The sequence below is a fragment of the Poecilia reticulata genome, linkage group LG19, assembly GCF_000633615.1.
Source record: "Poecilia reticulata strain Guanapo linkage group LG19, Guppy_female_1.0+MT, whole genome shotgun sequence".
NCBI lineage: Eukaryota > Metazoa > Chordata > Actinopteri > Cyprinodontiformes > Poeciliidae > Poecilia > Poecilia reticulata.
In genome coordinates this window covers 23,208,887-23,231,823 of record NC_024349.1, presented here as the reverse complement: position 1 = coordinate 23,231,823, position 22,937 = coordinate 23,208,887, and the positions used below count along the sequence as shown (strand labels likewise).

At 38.5% G+C, this 22,937-nt stretch overlaps 1 protein-coding gene across 1 annotated transcript; it reads left to right on the top strand.

Annotated features, from left to right (window-relative positions):
- Positions 1-1,858: 1,858 nt before the first annotated feature.
- On the top strand, positions 1,859-4,069 carry LOC103481987 (gap junction delta-3 protein). The gene is made up of 2 exons (XM_008437859.1): positions 1,859-2,202; positions 2,410-4,069. The coding sequence occupies exon 2, from the start codon at positions 2,556-2,558 to the stop codon at positions 3,384-3,386; it is 831 nt and encodes a 276-aa protein (XP_008436081.1). The 5' UTR covers positions 1,859-2,202; positions 2,410-2,555; the 3' UTR covers positions 3,387-4,069.
- The last annotated feature ends 18,868 nt before the right edge of the window (positions 4,070-22,937 follow it).

The following is a 22,937-nucleotide window of genomic DNA, read 5'->3' as shown; positions in this document are numbered from 1 at the left end:
ATAATTCTAGCTTTTGATGACTGGCTGACAGATTATGAAAACCCAAATTAAAATATTGTGAAGAGATTGAATAAAGACAGTTAATTGCATCTGTCTTACAAATAACTTTATTGCAAGCTAATCAGCTAATTGGCTCGAAACAACTGCAGTGGTTTCCTGAGTGCCTGATTAAATCAAATAAAAACGCGGTAAATCAGACCAACCTCTTGTTTTAGGTCCGTTAGAATGATCACAATTAGGTCTGTTTCATATGTCAAACATTTCTCAGATATTTTTTTTTAACCAAAATCTTAGTTTTCAGTTAATTATTCCCGATACATACCAAATGTATGTAAACTTCTGAATTCAACGAAAAGAACTACAACAACAAAAAAAAAGTCTAAAGATGTTTTCGCTGACAAATAATTTTGCCAACTTTAACTGACATAAAACAAAAGAATTTTGATCTGGTTTAGTTTCAAACAGTAAGAAAAAAATGTCGATTTGGTGCCGGTAGATATTTAGTTTAATTTCTGCTATTGTAAATTCACAACAAATATCAAAAGTAATCCTTCAAATCTGATATAAAAGTTCAGATCAATATGATTCCGATTATACATAAAGATTTACAAGTATGAAATGAATAGATTTCCCAGCTATGACACAATGCAGGTAATTTCGGTTTATAGGGATAGTTGGTAATAAATTGTCACCTCATCGTATCATGTAATTGATTTTGCAGCAATACCTCGTAAACATGTGGCTACAGTCATCTGTTTGCACCAGTTGCTGCTTTTCCATTACAAATGTCAGCAAAACTTTGTTGCTACTCCACTAGTGTCAAAAAAATTGTTTGCAATTGCGATGTTTACATTAAATAAATGTAGTTAAAATGTCACGTGAGTAAGTTTATGCGATAATTCATAAAAAAAATGCGGCGCCAAGAACCTCCTCCGACTTCCTGTCATTGTCTTCGTCTTTTCCATCAGTAGTAAAATCAGGCTGTTCATCATGTGACTTTTGATGCGATAAATGTTTCCATTGCAGTTTTGTAAAGAAACACCTTCAACCTAACAAAGAACTTATCAAAAACGTTTTTTTTTTTATTGGCATGTTTCCATTAAGCAAATTTTAAGGCCAATAGAAACACAGCGAGTGCATATGTTTGTGACGTGACCTGCCTGTGACTGACAATCAAGTTTTATTTGTATAGCACGTTTCAGCAGCAAGGCATTTCAAGGTGCTTTACATAATAATAAATAAATAAAAAACAGCATGTGACATTGAATAAACAGTAAGAAAGAGAAAGATTTTGAAAAAAAAAAGATAAAATGATAAAGAGGACTGAGAGAGCAAAGCTGTGATATTTTACAACAAACATTTTCACAAGGACTTAACCTCAAAACCTTTACATACATTGGTTCTGGTAACTTGAACACAGCAATTGCTGAAATCAAAGTGTTCTGTATTCACTAAGTGATTTCTGGTTCAGAAACTTTTGTCACTGAGCACAACAAACCGTGAACTTTTAACCACCAGCTGTAAATATTTTGCTATTCATTATTGTGCTTGTGATTTCCAGCTGTTTCTATAATTAATTTTATTTATGATTCTCCCACTGTACATCATGTGTTTTCGTGTGTTTCCCCTTGTGATCAGGGAAACTGGTGGTACAACATGAAACAAATCCTTCCTGCCATTTAGGAAGCGCTTTGAAATGTTCATCAAGAGTTGCCTTTCTTGGGTAAACATCGTCTCTTGCCTGGGACTCTGGATGCAGATTAGGGCGTAGAAGGAATTTCCTTAAAAGCGTTGCCGCCCGCTCAATTATAAGTCATGACAAACCTCATACTCAAGCCATTTGGAGAGACCGGCCGAAGCCTGGCCGAAGCCTGGCCTGTGCGGCATTAGCGACCGGCATGCTTTTGCAATGCCTCCGGGTTTATCCCGCAATCTTTAAGCCATTGAGGCACCTTAGAGAAAATCTTTCATGTCGAAACAAGTATGTGGACAGATCAGACCGGACCTGTTTTGTCGTCTTGTAGCTCGCAGGAGGTACTGTAAATGACATGGCATTTCATCTCTACAGGCAGTCGGTGTGTTTTAGAAGCAGCAGGTGGTTGAGGACTACATCATTTTTAAAAGAAGATTCCGATTTGAAGAGGGAATACGTAGATTTTTTTGTTTGTTTCTTGGCAGAAAAGAACTGGACAAAGAGAAGCTGTAAGTAATGTCATAATGGGTTCTACTTTAATTTGAGATGAAATTTGAGCAAAATTACTATTGGATTTTGAGTCTGTAACAATCTCAGAATATTTCCTTCACGGTAAATCAAAGTAATGAACAGAAAGTTGACTGAAAGTCAGTCTTTATTATCTTACATCTGTGAATTATAAATTTTCTAATCTATGGTTTTGTTTTTGGTTTCAGATCAATTAACAACACAATGAACCCTGAAGTAACCTTTGAACCAGACTTTCAGCCCTGAGCAGGATATATTACTGTTCCCTTCAGTTTCTTTTTAAGCCAGAGACACTTTTCACTGTGCGAGGCACAGATCCCTGACCACTGCAGCCATGGGTGAATGGGGGTTCCTCGGGACCGTCTTCGAAGGCCTCCAGGACCACGCTCCGATGCTTGGACGCTTCTGGCTCTTCCTCATGCTCGTGTTTCGGATCGTGATCCTGGGGACTGTGGCCAGCGACCTGTTTGAGGATGAACAATTGGAGTTTTCCTGCAACACCCTCCAGCCGGGCTGTAAACAGGTGTGCTACGACAAGGCGTTCCCCATCTCACAGTACAGATTTTGGGTGTTTCACATAGTTCTGATTGCAACGCCGTCCTTAGTTTTCGTCATGTACGCCACACATCATAACAGCAAAAAAGCCAAGCAGCCCAAGTCAAAGCGCAGCATCCTTCAGAACTACATAGAAGATCGCCGTTTGAGGAGACTGTACATCGTAAACGTCATCTTTCGAATCGCAGCAGAGGTGGGCTTCTTGGTGGGACAGTGCAAGCTGTACAGCTTCGAGGTGCCAGCCCAGTACCCCTGCAATCGCTTTCCCTGCCCCTACACCGTTGACTGCTTCACCTCCCGCCCTATGGAGAAAACGATCTTCCTCTACTTCTACTTTGGCGTGGGGGTCCTATCTGCCTTTTCTAGCATTGTGGAGCTGTTCTATAGCTCCGTAAAGTGGTTCTGCTGCAACCTGGAAAACTTTGATCTGGATGACAGCACTTGCGAGAATCTCCAGAACTTAAGGCAAGATTTGTCTGGCAAGAAGACGACATCAGACAGTGCATCCAGCAACGTGCAGTTAAAGAAAGGATCGGTGAGGAGCAGCAAGACGATCTCCACCAAGGGCAAGAGAGGCAAATATGTGAGCACCAAGACATGCGTGGTGTGACAGGCCGCCACCATTTCCTGCTCGAAAAATGTTGTTTTTTGGGGGGAGCGGGGGTTTCTAACGGTGTACGTCATTTTATCTTAAAATGCCATGTATGTATGTGTGACAGAGTTTCCCTGATGGGAGACATAATAAGGAAGCTCTTGAAGCGAGGTCAGGAAATGAGTGTAAAGACAAGGCCTGGTTGACCTGCCAGGATCGTGAATCACGCCAGACTCTAAACACTTGAGAGAGAAAAAAATCTGACAGCAAACTCTTGTTGGACCTGTTTAACGCTTTTTTGTTTGCTGCAGAGCTCACTCTGACACTCCCATCTTAGTGAAAAAATCCACCCTCAAGTGTGCTTTTATGAAGCGTTTCTATCTATCACGGAAAGTGTCTGAAATGAAACGATTTCCAAGCCAAAATAGAAAGAAAACGTTGACATCAGAAAAAATATGCTTATGTTATTTTGTTTTTTAATGAGTTAGCTGCTCAGCTTAGGCTTTGCTAAATTTGAGCCAATTCAAAAGCAATGCTGCATTTGAATTTATGTGAAAGTTTTTGGTAACACTTTATTTGAAGGGGGTGAATAAGACTGACATGATACTGTCATAAACATGAATGACAGTTTCATGTTTATGACAGTATCATAAACATGATACTGTTTTATCATGTTTATGATAGTCATAAATAACAGTCATAAATATGACTGTTGTCATAAAGCGTCATTCAGTAAATGATGACCCTTTTAATACAAAGTTGACATTATTCAAAATGTCTTTGTTATGACAACTTGACATTAACCAAGAAATCATTACTGATATAAATTTGTTATAAAAGTATTACTGATTGCACTTTAAAAATTAGGTAACTTTTTGTTATTAAAGGTAAAGTTAAAACAGTAATGATTTCTTGGTTAATGTCAAGTTGTCATAACAAAGACATTTTGAATAATGTGAACTTTGTATTAAAAGGGTCATAATTTACCGAATGATGCTTTATGACAACAGTCATAAATATTCATGAAGATTTATTCATGTTCATGACAGGCGTTATGTTATGTTCATGACAGTGTCATGACAGTCTTATTCACCCCCATTCAAATAAAGTGTTACCAGGTTTTCTACTTACTGACAGGTTGTTTTATTTTTATTTTATTTTTTTACATTTGTAAGTGTGTTGGTCATGTGTAAGGCAGCAACTTCTGAAATAGAATTTTTCAGTTTCCTACTTGGAAATAAAAGTTAAAAATGTAGTTTACGTCTGCTGGCATAAATTTGTTTGGAGTGGTTGGAATTTGAAAAAAGACCATTTTATTTCTTTTGAATTTTATAAAACAGTACTATTGTCTACATTATACTTTAAATCCATAATAAACATAAATGTAATTTGTTTTGGAAATAAGGCATCAATTTTAGACCGAAGTAAATACCAAATGTGAGCAACACACATTATCCAATATTTTAGCTGATTTCTTTTTCCAACTGGTTCATACACATTTCTATATCAGTGGTGGGTCATTACAGCCTGCATGCAGTATCAGAATGCCTTCCATTTACTACCTAACTTATTTTTTGTTCAATTAAATTGTATTAATTCACTTCAACGAGTCTATTCTCTTTTCTTCTATAACGTCTCTCTTGGCTGCGCTGCTTCCTGTCCAATCAGATTTCAGTGTCAATGTGTTGCAGACGTAGCCCAGGGTCGTAAATAGAAACATTGAGCGATATCGCTAATTTGAACTTCAGCTTCCGTGTTCGGGGAAAAGCGGCTCGGTCGCTTCCGGTCTATTAAAAATGGCATTTTACACTAGGTACTTGCAGGGCTTGGCCAAGGTAACGTACATTGATCCGAAGCCCCAACAAGTACGCTGGAGAAAGGTTTTAAGATGTACACCTGGTAATACATTCACAGATACGAAGGTGAGTTTGACTTTCTTTAAACTTTGGACTTTCTTTAAACTTTTTGACTAACTTTAGCTTATGCTAGTAGGCAATATTCTCTGAAAATTTTCTTGTAAAAAATTTGCTATTTAAATAGCTAAACATTTTAATTCATTCTAATGGACAGTGTATTTTCCTTATTTTGTTCTTATTTTCAAGTATATTATGTGTGTTTATTGTTGTTAGTGTCAAACAGAGACTACGTAATGGGGGAGATTACAGTTCGGGCTTTTTGCTTCCAAGGCATGAAGAAGCACAACAAGCCCCATAACTTAACAGTAGAGCAGCTCTGGTGTCAGAGTTTGAGTTCAGCTGACTGTTCAGGTTCAAAGTTGTTGCTTTTAGAAAAAGCAACAATTCATGTTATAACTAAATAACATGTGTTATTTAGTTATAACATGAATTGTTGCTTTTTGCATGTTTCTTACAGCAGTATGTACAGGCGGATCAGTTGCTCGGCTGTCTGGCTCTGGTCTGCTCACTCGTTCCCAAACACTCGCTCTTTCAGGCTGAAGGGAACGCTCCTTTATTTACCATCCGTCAAGAATTCACTTTGACTAGACATAATTTAATTGTATATGTCTGAAATATGTGTTTCAGATCATCAGCTCCATGCAACTCAATGGTAAATCTGACATCATTTCTACTAGTCATTTCTCTAATTAGAGATATCTCAAATTGGTGTGTTGTCTAGTCAAAATATCTCTACAGAAATCTTAATTTAAAAATGTGCCGTAGTCAAAATCCGATTTCAGATATTTCGAATGTAAGTGCGCTAAAACCAAATTTGTGTGAAAATAGCTTGCCATACTACGTTCAGCAAGTGATGTAGCAGAGAAATGGTTCTTTTAACCAATCAGCTATCAGATTTGCTGATTACAGATTTTTATTTCTGATTATTTTTCTGATAATCTGTTTAGAGATTCACAACGCCTGCTCGAAGGCATACAGTGGCGTCAGATGTTTTCCGCTCTGTGATTGGATGGTCAGGGTGAACCTCTCACCCCAAAGTTTTGCTAGCAAAACACATTGCCAGCAATCTGTGCTGCTCATGTTAATATGTGAATTTATTTGTATTTTATAAGCAGCAGCTATCGCAGATGGAGAAACTGATCTGGTCTCAGAAAAAAAAAAAAAGTTTTCATGGTGGACTTTTTTGAAACAACTAAGACATTGTGAAAACCGGGGAGTCTCACCTGTGAGCGGTATCACTACAAAGCCTCTACAGCAATGCAGATTAAATGGCTGGGATTTTCCAAGAATACAACAAAGAACAGGCCATAGAGAAGGCCTGGTTGATTGTACTGAAACAACGTCAGGTCTCTGGCTTCACTGATGTTTTCCTGTGTAAAGAGAGGAAGATAGATTCTGTCTATAAAGAAATCGAGTGAGTATTATGGTCTTTATTTTATTTTTTATTTTTTGCACAGTTGGCTGTAGTGTAGAAGTTCGGAGTTGTCCTATTTGGACTTCTTGTTTGAACAACAATAGTATTCACTCTCAACTGCTTGTTAGGCTAGTTGAAAAACAACGCTGCGTAAATTATGAAGGATTCCCCACCTTTCTCTGTCACTTCACAATCATCTCATAAACATCCTGTTGCTGTATAAAGGCGACCATAAAAAAATATCAGAGAGAAATCCCCATTATGAGATCTTAGCTGTCTACTCTCTGTTTATCTGGAAAAATGTGTGTGAATTTTCTGGCTGTTTTTTCTGAGATTCTTAATGTAATTGAATTTACTACACTGTAGCATGAATAGATAAAGTTTGATTTTGCCACGATAATAGACTTTCCATTTCAGGTAACGTATAGTAAAGGATCTGGGGTCAATTTGCTGCTTTACAATTTTGCACCTGTTTATGGCCACTTAAACCATGATGTCTGAGTTTATTTCCTATTATTAAGTATTTTCATAAATTATAGAGATTAAAACCCTAGAATTTAAAGATACCCTTCTGGTGGATATGAATTTGCACAAAGTCAGTATGAAGCATCCAGTGGCAGAAGACTCAATTTCATACCTGTAAAAATCAGGTATGAAAAAAACAAAACGACAAAGACACAAAATAGCAACAGGCAGTAATGACCAGCATCCATTCTGAAAGCTTGGTGACTGTATTTGTTGTTTCACAGCGAGTCTCATTTTTTTAATTTACTGAATGATAAACTCTGAATTGAGAACATAATCAGGAAAAGATGAACAACTGGATTCATTTGTCTAATATTAAAGTCGGGCTTTATTACAAGTAGTGGCTCAAGGTTGACTTTGTATGTGGTATTTATTTTCAGAAGTGCACTATGACATAGATCGAAGGATATGCCCTTTGAACAGCCATTTCCAACACGCATGCTTCACTTTCTAGACAGAGAATGTTAGCTGTTTGAATGTGTGCCCTGAACAAGCTCAATGACATTTCTCTGAGTCTTGTTGCCTTCTCTGCAATATCGACTGAAACTCAACATAAACTGCCTTGTTCCAGCTGTCTGGAATATTTTTTTCTCTCCTTATTTGTCAGTAGTTTGACCTTAAACCGTCTTGGACTTTGTAACTGCAAAGTTGCCTCTGCAGTTTCATTCTTACTTGGCCTGAAGAAACGCAGTCCATCACAAGAAGGCAAAACTGATACGTTATCTTTCCACATAGGTTTCCAAGCATGACTCATATTCTTATCTCAATAAATATTCTTATCACACTGATTTCTACAGCCTTAAGTCTTATGTACAGATTATGTTAAGCTAACATGGGTGGTACAAATCCATGTTAAATCTCAAGCTGATTTTAAAATGCTAGCTGGAAATAAAGTTAGTTTTAAATTTTCACATAAAATATTTCTCCATGTTTACTTATGGAAGCCCTATTATCTTCTGTGTGGTAGATATTCTTCTTCTTGGGGTCCACACTATAAACATTACCATAAATTATACTTTTACAAACATTACAAAAAAATAAAATAAAAAATACATAATGGAATACCTTAAGACAAAACAAAATCAAAATGTAAATTTCAAACAAAAAAATCCTAAACAGTTTTAACATTTTACAAAAGGACTTCACAAAATAAATTAAAACACAAAAACAAAATTAAAACACAAAATTTCAGCAATTTCAAGGATAAATTAAAAACAACAATAATAATCTTCACTTCTAGCATAAATTCACACATTCAATCAAGTCGATATAATTTCATTTTCTATTATAGATATTTTTAAGGTTCCTTTTAAAATTTTCTTGATCATCAATTAATGTAATTACAGAAGGCAACATATTCTAGTCACGAATGAGGGAAGAAGGGAGCGGGAGATCGACAGGCGGATTGGGGCAGCGTCTGCCGTGAAACGGGTTCTGTACCGGTCCGTTGTGGTGAAGAGAGCTGAGTCAAAAAGCGAAGCTCTCGATTTACCGGTCTATATGTTCCCACCCTCATCTATGGTCATGAGCTTTGGGTCATGACCGAAAGAACGAGATCACGGATACAAGCGGCCGAAATGGGTTTCCTCCGCAGGGTGGCTGGGCTCTCCCTTAGAGATAGGGTGAGAAGCACGGTCATCCGGGAGGGACTCAGAGTAGAGCCGCTGCTCCTCCACGTCGAGAGGAGCCAGTTGAGGTGGCTCGGGCATCTGGTCAGGATGCCTCCTGGACGGCTCCCTGGTGAGGTGTTCCGGGCACGTCCCACTGTGGAGGCCTCGGGGAAGACCCAGGACACGCTGGGTCTTCCCCAGGTCAGCTGAACCCCAAGGCGTTCAGCTGGCCTGGGAACGCCTTGGGGTTCCCCCGGAGGAGTTGGAAGAAGTGACTGGGGAGAGGGAAGTCTGGGCCTCCATTCTGAACCTGCTGCCCCCGCGACCCGACCCCTGATAAGTGGAAGAAAATGGATGGATGGATGGATGGATGGATGGATGGATGGATGGATGGATGGATGGATGGATGGATGGATGGATGGATGGATGGATGGATGGATGGATGGATGGATGGATGGATGGATGGATGGATGGATGGATGGATGGATGGATGGATGGATGGATGGATGGATGGATGGATGGATGGACGGACGGATTCTAGTAGGAACTAGTTCTATACACTAATTTTTTGTTTTTGTACTCATTAATTTAAGCATTATATAAAGCCATAAGAAAGAAGAAAAGCTCAATCCAAATGTATGTCTAAGGAAAAACAAATATTGCCACTGCATAGCAAAGTGTTTTGGTCAGGACTCTGACTGGCCACCCCACAATGTTAATCTGACTTCCAGTAAGAACAGACGTGTTGGTAAAATTAAAGGAATACTTTAAACTTTTGATCTATCGATTCAGAATAGAAGTAGTTGTAAAAGTACTAAGTACGTTAGTAAAACTGAGTGTCTTTATTCAGAGGCTTTTATAAATGTGCTGTAATACAGACTGCTACAGTAGACCTTTCCTGCCCACAGCCACCACCATCTACAACACTTTGACTTAATGGCTTACAACAATGTAATTTCCCTTTAGGATCAATAAAGTATTTTTGAATTGAATTGAATTAAATGTGACAGTATCAGATTTTTGGTTTGTGGGATAATTTATTAGTATTTTATTTTTTTACATACAGTATGACCAGCTTTCTTTGAATAATTTTATTTCTCTTATAAATTAAATCAATTGAAAACCTAGTTTGCATTTACTTAAGTTATTTGTCTTATGCGTAATGGTTTTGTGATCAGAAATATTTAAATATGGCAAAAATCAAAACCAATCTGCTAGTTCTTTTTAATAACCCCGTAGATGGTAGTAAAAGAAAATGTACCCAAAACATCCCAAAACTGCAGCCTGATGTAAGATGAAAAATAAATGGAGTCCATGGGGATCTTCTGCCTCATTTCAGAAGGAAGTGCGTGATTCCACACTCACAAACAAATGTGACCTGCTTGGGCAGCATGCCAGGAAAAACGTCCCATCGCTTCCATAAATACATTCAAAAGAAACAAAAAGCATTTTTCCGTGACTTGTGTGGCCTCAATGACGACAAACACAAACAGAAGCCGTCTCTTTGGGAAAGTAACCTAAGATCGATTGACACGGCCAGAGAGAAATGTTATTATGGTTTGTGACTGCTTTACTTCGTCTGGAACTTGGTTAGAGTTCAAGCTGCCGTGAGTTCAAGGACCAGAGTTTTAATCTTATCTTAATGAATCACAGCCTAGAAAATATATTTATACCCCTTAAGGCTTTAGTTAATCGACATCCACTAATTCCAAAGTATTTTTTAATACAAAATAGTGCCTAAAATAAAAAATAAAATAAATATAAAAAAGAAACACTTCCACAGCATGATGCCACCACTGTCATTCTTTAACCTTAAAGTTGCAGTATATAACTTTTAAAAAATATGTTTTTTTTTTTTTTTTTTAACATTTGTTGAAAGTTTAGCTGAGATCATGAGGTGATTGATACTGCTAGGCCCCTCCTCTTGACTCTGGTTGTTTCTGGTTGGGAGTGTTGTAGTAGTAGCTCAGGGAGGAAGTGGAAGAGTTTTTTTCTCCCCTACAGATTACGTCTCATAAACTGTCACAACATGGTGACAGTTTTAACAAATATGCAAAAAGGTTTGCACAATAAATTCCATGAGGGTGAAGTTTTATGGATGATACTCTGATGTCCCATTCTCCTGAAGGCAGCACAGAGCTGCACCACCAGAAACAGACAGAAACACTGAAGAGAAGAAGAGTTATGATTAATGTAGTTACAGTTCTATCCATGTTTTAATGTTGCAGAGCTCAGTCGTTTGCAATTAAATCAAAGTTTAAACTGGCATGTTGTACATCTTTTATCTGGTTATTTTGTATTATATTTAACAACTAGAAAATGGCAAAGCATAATAATATTTTTCCACTCTGATTGGCTGCTGTTAGGCCTACCAATTTTAACTTGAATGTTCATTGCATTTTTCGTAGACACCAGTGAAAATAATTTCTATTCCCATGACTTTTTTGTTCTCTGGGAAATTATTTTTGATGATAAATACAGAAACAAGCATAAAAATCAAAACATCTACAATAGTGATAGTAATATTAATGATAAAATAATGGTCAATGCAAAGTAGCCTGCAAATTCTTTGGTGGGGGCGGTGAGGGACCTGGATAAAGGCTGGGGGGGCGCTGGCCCAAAAAAGGTTGAGAAACACTGCCATAAACAGTTTACCTTGCACATTGTTCTGTCAAATAAAGTCGTACTAAAATGAACTGTGTGTGTGTACGTCTAAATTCACGATGAGAAAAGTAACCTTTTAGAATCTCATCCTCTTCAATATTATAACATGGTTATAATAATTTTTAAAAAAAATATAATTAAGTCAGTAAGTAATATGTTTAAGGAAACTGGGATAAGGAGTAAACATTAAACAAGAGTTAACTTCCTCCTACTCCGTTTCAAACAGAAAAGCAGTGGTAAACAAATGATTTTGTTCTTGGTTACGTCTGTGCATGTTTTCTTGCTTTTAAAAATCAGTTTGAAATAAATAATTAAATAAAGTCAAATCAAAAATCCTGATTCTAAAATGATTTCAATGTTTAGTTCAAAAACACCCTAAAACACTTCGGTTGATTTTTTTTTTTTTTTTTTTCAGTCATTAGCATTTGATACACACTTTTCACATGAGTGCATAAACAGATTCAGGAGAGGGGAAAACCAAATTAGGCAGCTGAGCAGAGTGTTCCGGCTTACGCTGCCGTTGGAGTCTTTATGTAATTTTGATTGCATTCAGTTTTAGTAAATATTTTCTCAGTTGGTAGGTTGACTTAGACGGGGTGTTGCATACTTTGACCAGCAGGTGGCAGCAGTGGTCCAATTAAAAACAAGCAGCTGAGTTGCGTTATGAAGCCCTAATCCTCTGAGATGACTTAATTTGCTGCCATATTATTCCAGTGACAGACTGTCTCCACACTTTCTCATCGCCCAAACGTCTTATTTCCCACAGAAACAATATGTAATGAACGCATCTCAACAGGAAGTAGCATCGCTTTAACACTTTGCACCCGCACGACTGCATAAACTGACACTCTTCTTCTTTTTTCAGTCATTTCTGCAGGGTTTGGTGTCCTGATTAAACAAAAGAAAAAAGAAAAAAAAGGATTGTCTTCTGAGGACTTAAGCAGTCACAGATCCAAGTGGCTCTGAGTAATCTAAATACTCTCCAAAGAAGCTTATTTTAGACTCCAAAATTTCCTGTAAGACACACACACACACACACACACACACACACACACACACACACACACACACACACACACACACACACACACACACACACACACACACACANACACACACACACACACACACACACACACACACACACACACACACACACACACACACACACACACACACACACACACACACACACACACACAGAGTCCTCCTGCAGCTCCCTGGACGCATCATATATGCAGATTGCAAAGCGGTGCAGGCTCTTTGATGTGCATAGAACAGAATTCTAGATGTGCTTTATATAACCACTGGAGAGGAAAGGAAGGAAGAGTCGAGGAGGATTACCGTCAAAACTTTTCCCTGTTTCCTTTTGTCTGCCTGCCTTTTTCTTTCTACCTTTTCATGTCTGCCTTGTCGAGATGGATGCGTGGCTGTTCCTGTCGCTGTGGATCTGCACCGTGCGCGTCATCCCTCTCCCACTTTTCCATGCCTTCTCCATACTCGTCCTTAATGCAGCGAGGCTCCTGCTGCTGGAAGCCTCTCTCTCTTTATAAAATGTAGGTCATCCGTTTTTTGTTTTTTTTTCTGCAGCTCCCTTCACACCAACGTCGAGGAGGAGATGGAAGTGATAACATCTTTTTTTTGTCTTTCTTTCTGTGTTTCTTCCTCTCCACCTCCTCGTTGCTTTTGCATGCTCTTTGAGTGAGACACTTCAGGGCCCCCCTGTGCTCCACCTGTGTCCCCCGTGTGTCTGCCTCTGTACACACGGCGCTGAGTGACAGACAGCTCTATTTGGAGCGTCTCTGCCGTAGCGCAGGTGTTGCCCTGTCATGTAGGGGCGAAGTCTTTGCCGAGATGCCTTCATTTCGAATGGGGGTTTATTTTTAAAACATCTTCGTTTCACTTGTTCCCCGTCCTCCAAATGTAGCATCGACGTTGACTTGGCTTCCATTTGGTTCATTCCGGATCAAATTCCAGTCAAATTAAATGGATTTGTTCCCTAGACTTACTTCTTAAAGAGGCAGTATTATGTGTTTTCCTGGCACATAGTGCAATTCTGTAACTATCATAGTTGTGAAGTCAAAATGCAATATATTAAGTAAGACTTAAAATAAAATGTATCTTGTATTTTAGCGCCTTGAAATTGGTCCTCTGTCTCTTTAAAAACTCCTACTCTTTCTGAAACTTCACCTCAAGGAAGTCATCACAACATGGCTCCTTTATTAACCCTTTAACAATGTTTAAAGGGTTAAACATTGAACCCTTTGAACAGATGAACGAATCCACCAGGTGTTTGCTAATTGCTGCTGTCTAGTCTGAAGGAGCCGACCTGCTCTGAGAGGTGGAAGCTCTGAAGTTTGGAAACTGCAGCTCAGAGATGGAGCTGCACCTTGAAGGTGGTGCTAGGTTGCCCATGGCAACCGGCTCAAAGGTTGCCAAGGGAGATTAAAGGATTTTTCAAACATGCATGAAAGAATCAAGTCAACTCTCCAAGTATGTTTTTGATGAAGGAATAACATTACAAGATGATCTAAAACTAAAGCTAAAAATTAGTCGATTTTACATAATACTACCCCGTTAAATTTTATTACAATATTCAGGATCCGACCTTTTCATTTGTGTTAAACAGAAATGTAACTTTGTTACTTTAGGCTTTTTTATGATACATTTTCATTGAGACACTAAAAGAGGCAAATTGATCAAAGATCTGGTAAATACATTAACATGAATTTGTCTTTACATTTAGAAAAATCCAGCCTTTAATTTGAGTTCATTCATTCAGTTTAAAACAAAATGAATTCCCTGTTTCTTCAGTAGGACAGCTCTAAGTCTTTTCCTACAACATTTCACAAAGTACCAGCTTACAGATACAGATGTTTGACTGTAGCTCTTTGTACTTTATAACTATGTCAAAGGTCAGTATCTTGCAGATATATATTTTTGCCTTCAGTCCTGGAGAGAAACATTAATTTGGAGCCACTTGAGATGTTCAGTGGCTAAAAATTAAAAATGAAATTTTTCTGTAATTATCTCATTTTAGATATTTGTTTTCATTTTGCTTATTAAATTGGCACCACTTAATTTCCATTATGGGTTTTAAAATACAGTTTATATTCTAAGATCAAGACTGTATGTAGAATGAATACATTTCTTCAGCAAATCATTCATATTTGTGACAAATAGTCAGAAATGTACACAATGTGTCATAAAAAAACACAGCTTTATGTTAATCTGCGGCGGAAATTTTGTCACAATATTACATTAAAACACAAACATTAAAAATAGCCTTTATTAATAACTTTTATATTTGCAAACATTGCTGAATTGTTTGAATATTTGGCCAAAATTATGAAATCTCAAATGTGAAAAAGTCAATAACATTTACAGTTTTTTCTAAAAGATGTCTGAGATGAATCTCAAAATTTCAGAATTTTTTGGTGTAAATTTACTCCATTATTCTTTTTTTCTGCCTACAACCGTCAGAACCAACTGTCTGCATGTATCACAATGTATTCCCAATCTGGATGTATGAACCTTTCCATTTCTGTAAGACGCTGTTCACTGTTGATATTCTTTATTTTCAGGCAGATTGCATTGAAGTCAGAAAAATGATCCTATCAGTCTTACTTCTAACCAACACAGATGGGATGGTAATTAAAAAGCTAAACCTAAATAATGCAGTAAGTATCTCTGACTAAGCCTGATAAAAGCTCACAAAACTGGAACGAACTTATGCAGCTGAAGAATAAATGTGCCTTGACAGCAAATACACTCCAAGATTCCCAGAGGGCGTTTTCTTTTTCTTACCCACTTAACCCTAACCTATAAATAATCCAAGCATAACTAATGTGTCTACATGTAAGCGACATCTGAGGGGGGGAAGAAAACTTATTTAAAAATCTTTCTTTCGTATCTGTTGGCTTCTCGGCTCGTTGCTGGTTATTCATCTAATCTATTAAAATGTCTTGTTTGTATCTACAGTAACACACATGACCTTTGAACCACCAGAGGGATTCCCAGATGTTAAAAATGGCAACTGTTTGTCGTTTAGTTTGTTTTATAATGGAGCAAAACAACTGAATGAATGTTAGCATGCAAATATGTGAGGTTATAAACAAGCACTACCTCTATAGTCGCATAGGCAGATTGGTTTAAAAGACATAGAGCAATCACAGCAAACATAAAAAATAAAATAAAATAAGCAGATCCAATATAAAAACCCATCAAAGTTAAATATAATCCTATTTTCTGTGGCCATATGTGGAACAAATTTCCAGAAAAATCCAAAACAGCTGAAACACTAATTTCCTTCAAACCAAACCTGTTTTGAATAATAATAAGTGGAACATTGATAAATATTTTTTTATGTTTTTGATTTGACTTGATGTACATTTGTTTGATGATTTTGACGACATTTGGCAAAACGTAATATTCATTTCTTGTTTCATAATTGGTTATTGTTTTTATAATGACACTGACTCGTTTTCTGTTTCTCAGGATCTGATGGATTTTATTGTTTTTGCTCTCAGATTATTTCTGAACAGGATATTTCTGATTGAAAAATAAATACATGTAGCTGGATTTAAATTTAGGTTGTGTTTTAGGTAAAGTGCATTGAGATGACTTTATATTCTTACTTCCCACTTTATTTTCATACCATGCCCACAATAACACATAGTGGAGGTCACATCATGCTGTGGGGATGCTTTTCTTAAATAGAGAAAATGGTGACTAATTTTGAGGATGGGTGGAGTTGTTAGAAACTAGATCCGGTAAGACGTGAGACCGGGTTGGACGTTCATCTTCCAGCAGTGAAGGTGAACATGCAGCTTCATGTCATAAAATGGCCTAGTTGAAGTTTAAACCTAAATCCAACTGAGAATCTGTTGGTCTGAATTATTCTTGCAAAGAAGAATTGAATATTTATGCACCACTTTTTTCTCTCATCAAATCCCAATTAACCCCTCCTGACCCCACTAGGGACAAGGGTGTTAGAAAATGGATGGATGGATGGAAAATCCCAATTAAACACACTGGGATCAAACAACACCCCTAGTTTTTGTGTAATGATGCAAAAGGTGAAAAGGTTTGAGAGTATGAATACTTTCTAGATGTACTATAGTAATAAATCCCTTATTTTCTGTGTTTTTATGTTTTATGATCTCAATATGATCAGATTCAAGAATTGGACAGTGAATTAGTACAGACAGAAACATGATGGATGGATTCACTAGATCCAGATCTTCATTTCAAGACACGTAAGGCTGCGTTCAAGGACTCTGGTGTAATCGGACACATCAACATCATCACTGTTTGATCTGAAACTCTGGGAGAAACGATCAGCCAACTCCATGGAGCACACAGACTCCAAAAAAATATAGCTATAATCTTCCTTTTCCACCTTAGTAACTCCTGGGATGTTCTGGGTCAGTGTTCATGTTCGCCAAGAAGTGTGAGTCACTCAGCTTTCCTCCGTTTGGCTGATTATAGGAAATCAATACATCCTGATGCTCTTTAGAAGTCACACACCTCCTTCTCTCTGCTGTCACATCATCAATAAAACATTAATGACCCGGCGCCATGAGAAGCCCGGGGTGCCTCTCCTATCTGTGGAACTGACGATGCTTTGAATTGTCAACCTTTTCAAACGCTCCCTGGAGTTTTTCCTTCTCATCATCCTTGTAAAGGTTCACTTCCATTTTGATCAGCTTCCATATTATTCCCATGTTATCTTTTCCGTAAGGTCATTTGTCCGTTGTTGAACTGGTTCACGTTGTAGAGTGTTGGTGGATTTCTTCTCCTTCTGTTTTGCCATTGTGAAAAGGGATTTGTCTATGTTGTTAAGACATGACTTAACTGTGATTAACCACATATTTTGATGAGCGGATTTCATTTTGACAAGCCACGCCCAGGTTGGATTACCTCTGGAATCAAGAAATCACTTAGGGTGTGTTCACACCAGCCCTGTTTAGTCCGCTTTAATCAAACTCTGGTCTGTTTGCGTAGAATGTCCGGTTCGTTTGGGGAATGTGAGAGCAGGCAGCACAATACGGGCTATTCATGGGAAAATAATAATACGGGAGCACAGCAGGAAAAGGGGGTAAGAAACTGTAGTTTCCCAAAACGGGAGAATTGACAGATATGAAGAGTCTTCTTCAGAGGTTTTTGTGTTGTTTCCTTCAGTGGGTCATGCTGTAGCGCCACCACAGGTGAGGAAAGGAATAGGTTTTCAAAGAGTTGCTTCATTTGACACAGTCCAGCGTGAAGCCGAACTACACCAGATGAAAATGTAACAAATATTGTGTACCAGTCTACCAGGTGAAACTGGTAGACTGCGAAAAGTTCTCAAAAAGAAATTCATCATATCCAGATTTAAAGAAATTCAGCAACATGAAAGAAGTCACTCACATGTAGCTCTAAAAAGCGTTACAGAGCCATTAGCCAAGGTTTTGGGATTCCAGAAATATACTGAGAGCCTATTAAGTGAGGTCATCTAGCATGGCTGACCTCACTTACCTCAGATAAGGTCAGAGTTCATGTGGTAAAAATATTGTGTTAAAGGAATACCCTGAGTGATGTAAAGACTCGTTAGTTATTGTACACACCTTAGGGCAGATGTTTCACAGGGTCTGGCAGGTATGGATAACTTTTCTATTAATAAATGATATTATCCTTGGAAGACAACTTTTTACATTTGCTCAGCTTATTTTTGGTCTGATAAAATTTCTATGATGATCTGAAACATTTAACTGTGACTAAAAAGCAAAAGCAGAATAAGGGAAACAAAGACTTCCCGACTGCAGGAGTCCTGATACTCCCAGCTCTACGGAATGCTGCGGCTCCGTTGTGCAACTGTAAATACAGTGCTGACGCTGCCTCTGCAGTGGTGCACGCACTGGCTGACCTTTAACCCTCCACATGCTTGGCCACAGAGCTGATGGCGCTCAGTGCTATCTCTCTCTTTTTCTCTCTCTCTCTGCGTGGCTCGGGGCGTCTGTCTTCATGGTTTCACCCAGCAGTTTGGGTCACAGCACATCACACCTCACCAGTCCTCTTCCTCCATCCATCCAGCTGCTACCCCTCCACCCACATCCCCAGTCCCTCTACCCCACATTGCAATGTGATTGCAGCTTTTTAAATGTTCTCTAGCCTATTTTTCCTTTCTTTCATCTCTCCCTCCATCTGCTATCTTCATCTTCTTGCTGATTTCTCAGCCTGAAAATATTGTGTAAATGCCTTTGGGCTCTTGGCCATGGAGTCCCATTGGACACAGTGACCAGCAGAGTGGATGAGCTGACTGCTCTCCCCCCCATTAACCCTCTCACCCCCCCGCTGACAGAATAGGTTTGCTAGATGAAGACGATGCTTCTTGGCCGCCTCTCTTCTCTCTGAGCGCGCTGCTTGATGACGGTAAATTGCCGCGGTTCGTTCAGAGCAGCGAACACATCTGGGTTTGAAGAGTTTCATTTCCACACCAGGACGTTGTCTGGACACTGAGGCCGGAGAGCCAGGCTGAGGGGTTTGAACCCAGAGGCGGGCAAAAATGTTTGGGGTGGGGGCAGGAGAGGGGGTGGTGAGGTGCTCAAGCTGTGTGACAATCATGAAACCACCAGCTGGCTGCCTCATAGGGTGGGTTTTTTTGGGGGGGGCGGGGGGGTTTTACAGGTGAAATTACACTGTAAAAAAAATTTAGAAGGTCCTTATCTAGTTTCCTGTGTAAATATCTTAGTACACTTGCAATAAGACAAATCTAACTTAGAAGTAACTTTTCATCAATTAATAGGAGCTTGTTTTAGGTAAATAATTCCTTAATATTGATGAAAACCACTAGTTCCACTGGCAGATGATTTCACTTATAACAAGACATTTTACCATGTTATAAGAGAAATCACTACTGTAGTACTACCTTGGATCATAAGTATATTTCTATTCTGATAGCTGCAGTTTTCATGTTGTGATCATGATGGATGGATGGATGGATGGATGGATGGATGGATGGATGGATGGATGGATGGATGGATGGATGGATGGATGGATGGATGGATGGATGGATGGATNGATGGATGGATGGATGGATGGATGGATGGATGGATGGATGGATGGATGGATGGATGGATGGATGGATGGATGGATGGATGGATGGATGGATGGATATGAAGTCAGTTTGTTGAATTCTCCAGGTTTCTGTTGACTTATATTCAATGTCCTTGTGAACCTCGCGGGAGACCAATGTGTGTGTTTGCGTCCAAGTGCAGATATTGTGTCCTTGCGAATCTAAACTTGTGTGTGGCGTGTGTGTGTGTGTGTGTGTGTGTGTGTGTGTGTGTGTGTGTGCGTGCGCCTGTGTGTGTTGGGCAGATCTGACCAGAGTGGTGTGCTCAGCAGCCGTGCTCGGCTGCACACTAACTGGATGTGACAGGGCAGAAATACCAGTACCCACCACGCTCTCGCCCACCCACCGTCACACACAGCATCTCCACCCGCCACATCCACCCTACCCCCCTCTCCCCACCCCGCCTTCCTCTCCGTGGTGCGCCCACACGCCATTGGCTGTCTCCTTCCGTCACTCCATGTCTTCTGCTCGGAGACAGAACCGTCCCCCCACCCCTCCCCGTTGTCTCCAGCATTGTACCTCCACCCTCCACAACTAAAAACATCCACCCAACCCAGTTTGTTTATACTGTCTCTGTAAAGTAAAATTGGTGCACATTACGTAAGGTGCCATTACGCAGTGCCACATTTTGATATGTTCACCCAACCATTAATCAGAGATGAATTATTCTCTCTGCTGTACTTTTAAAACCCCACCGCCACGCCCCCCTACCCGTCTTTTACACGGTTTGCTCCCTGAACGCTGAGTCAAGGTGACAGTCACAGTAGGGGACATGTCGTTTGACATTTGCAGCCATGCCGGTTTGAACCCTGACCTCTGTTCACTCAGCAGCTGGCGGGCGCTCGCCGATAGGACGGAAATTTAAATACCGCACCATCTTCTCATCATAACACAAACTCAGAGACAGCTTTCCGTTTAACCTCCGGCTACGGTATCAAGGGGGGGAAGCAGATTTATCATGCAGCACCTTGCTTCATATTTAGACCATTACACTGTTTCACGCCTGGATGCTGCTGGAGAAAAGGCCAATCTTCAGCTCCTCCGCCGGAGCGTTTCACTCTCCTCATGCTCGGCTCCAGGACATTTTTTATTTTATTTTTTTACACTTGTTGAGTGAAAAGAGTTGAATTTGTAACATGCAGGACACATGTTTGATACGCTTCAAAAATAGAAACCGGAGCGTTTCATATTATAAGAGATCGGGTTTTGGGGATGAATTAATGATCATGTTTCATATGTGGTGGAGCAGAGAATGTTGAGAAACTATCACATTTAACTTCGTATATTTTTGTGAAGCAAAATCATTAAGAAAACTATACTGAAAGAAAAAAGAAACCTAGTAGATTTTTTTTTAAATATCATAAATAATTACAATTCTTCAGGGCTGAAGCAATTAATCTGATTAATTGTGATGAATGATCATTAACCAGAGTAGACAGTTTCTAACTCAGGCCATTTGCTGAAAGAACAAGATGTTAAGAGCAGTAATTAAGCCAAAACTGTACAATAAGTATATGCATTTTTACATTTAAGATAAAAAAAACTTTGTTTATAAATCTGTTCTACTTAGAACCTATTTAGAAAACTTTAACAATGTGTTAATTTGCAAATGTTATGTATTTTTATTGCTCCAAAAATTAAGCTTAAGTGGTCAACAGAAAAATCAGCAGAATGTGCCGACTTCATATCAGATTAATCAATTCATCGAATAAACGTCAGAATAATTGATAGAATCTTCGATTAGTAAAATAATTTTCAGCTACAGCCCTAAAAGTTTTTACTGTGCCTTTAAGCGAGTCAGCAGCTTATTGACCAGATGATTTCACAATTAAACGTTTCGAAAATACATTATCTTAATTGATTCGAAAAAACTCTCATTCTTTGATTAAAAAGTTTTGCCGCTTTAGGATGAGGTGATTTATTGGTTTATTTAGCAAAACTACAATAATAAAAATAAATGTCCATAATATGTTAGTTTCAGATGTACTCTGAGTGTAAATATCCATCCCAGCAAATATGACCGGAGTGTTTCTCTTTTCTGGGACAGATTTGTTCTACAGCAGAGGAAAACAGAAATGTTTCCCCTGTTGCATAACTGTTTGGGGTTTTTTCTCTCTTCTCTCTGTTGATCACATTTAATTCAGGCAACTATTTAGACTGGCAACAACAAAGACAGAAATATAACCCAGCGGGAGAGGAAAAGAAGAATGGGGATCAGGAAAACAACACTGACAAAAACAAACCAGATTTTTTTCCCACATCATGCCAAACCAAAATAAACTCAGGAACTCATCAGTCTGAAAATGGTTACATTTCCACAACCGATCCAACGATGGAGACAACGTGAAATATTAGTGAACTTTCCCAAATGGTCACGAAGGAACATTAAACCACTGCTGACGAAAAGAAACACAAACTCTCATCTCATATATATAAAAAAAGTACTTGCTGGCTAAACACATTGTTTAAAAACTAAAATAAAGTTTTCTTGAAATTTTTTTTTACCTACTCAGCAGTAAACTTGGCCTGAAATATTTTAATTAAACAAATAAAATAGTCCGATCTTTTGCAGGAATAGAATGTGTGAATCTTTCTTTATCCAACATTTCAAAATGGTTTTGCATAATTTTCCCAATTTAACAATAAAAGGCAGCCACTTTACTAATTTATTTTGGGCTTGATTGAAGAAAACTAAAAAGGATTTAACGTATTCTTTCAATAAAAACATGAATTAGCTCATTATGTCTTTGAAAATTCTTGCTGCCAAGTTTTAATAAAGTACTTAAAAGCAGATTTGGGTTGTTTAACTCCATCCTTTTTTATCTTTCTTGAGATGGTTCTACTCCTTCATTGGAGTCCAGCTGTGTTTAATTAAACCGATTGGACTTCATTAGAAAAGGCACACACCTTTCCTGATATCACAGCTCACAAAGTATTATATCAATCAATCAATCAAATTTTATTTGTATAGCACATTTCAGCAGCAAGGCATTTCAAAGTGCTTTACATAATTAAAATAAAAACAGAAATAAACAGTGAGAAAGAGAGAAATTTAAAAAATAAATAAAAATAAAAAAAACAAACTCTTATATAGCTACAATAGCTGTTTGAATAAGGTTTCCAGCAAAAAAAACCGAAAAAACATGAAAATCTGTTTAGTAGTTAACAAGCACATTTATTAATTAAATTAAATTAACTTCATTACGTCTGCCAAACATTTAACACTGAGTGGAGCGGTCGACCGCTCCAAGATGGCGGCCCTATGTCACGTCAGCAACAACAGGCAAGAGCGGCCCAAGAGGCGTCTGTTCTGTATTCACGTCTAAA

Bases quoted from the DNA above. Each gene is read 5' to 3' on its own strand.
- LOC103481987 (XM_008437859.1), top strand. From the start codon at position 2,556: ATGGGTGAATGGGGGTTCCTCGGGACCGTCTTCGAAGGCCTCCAGGAC.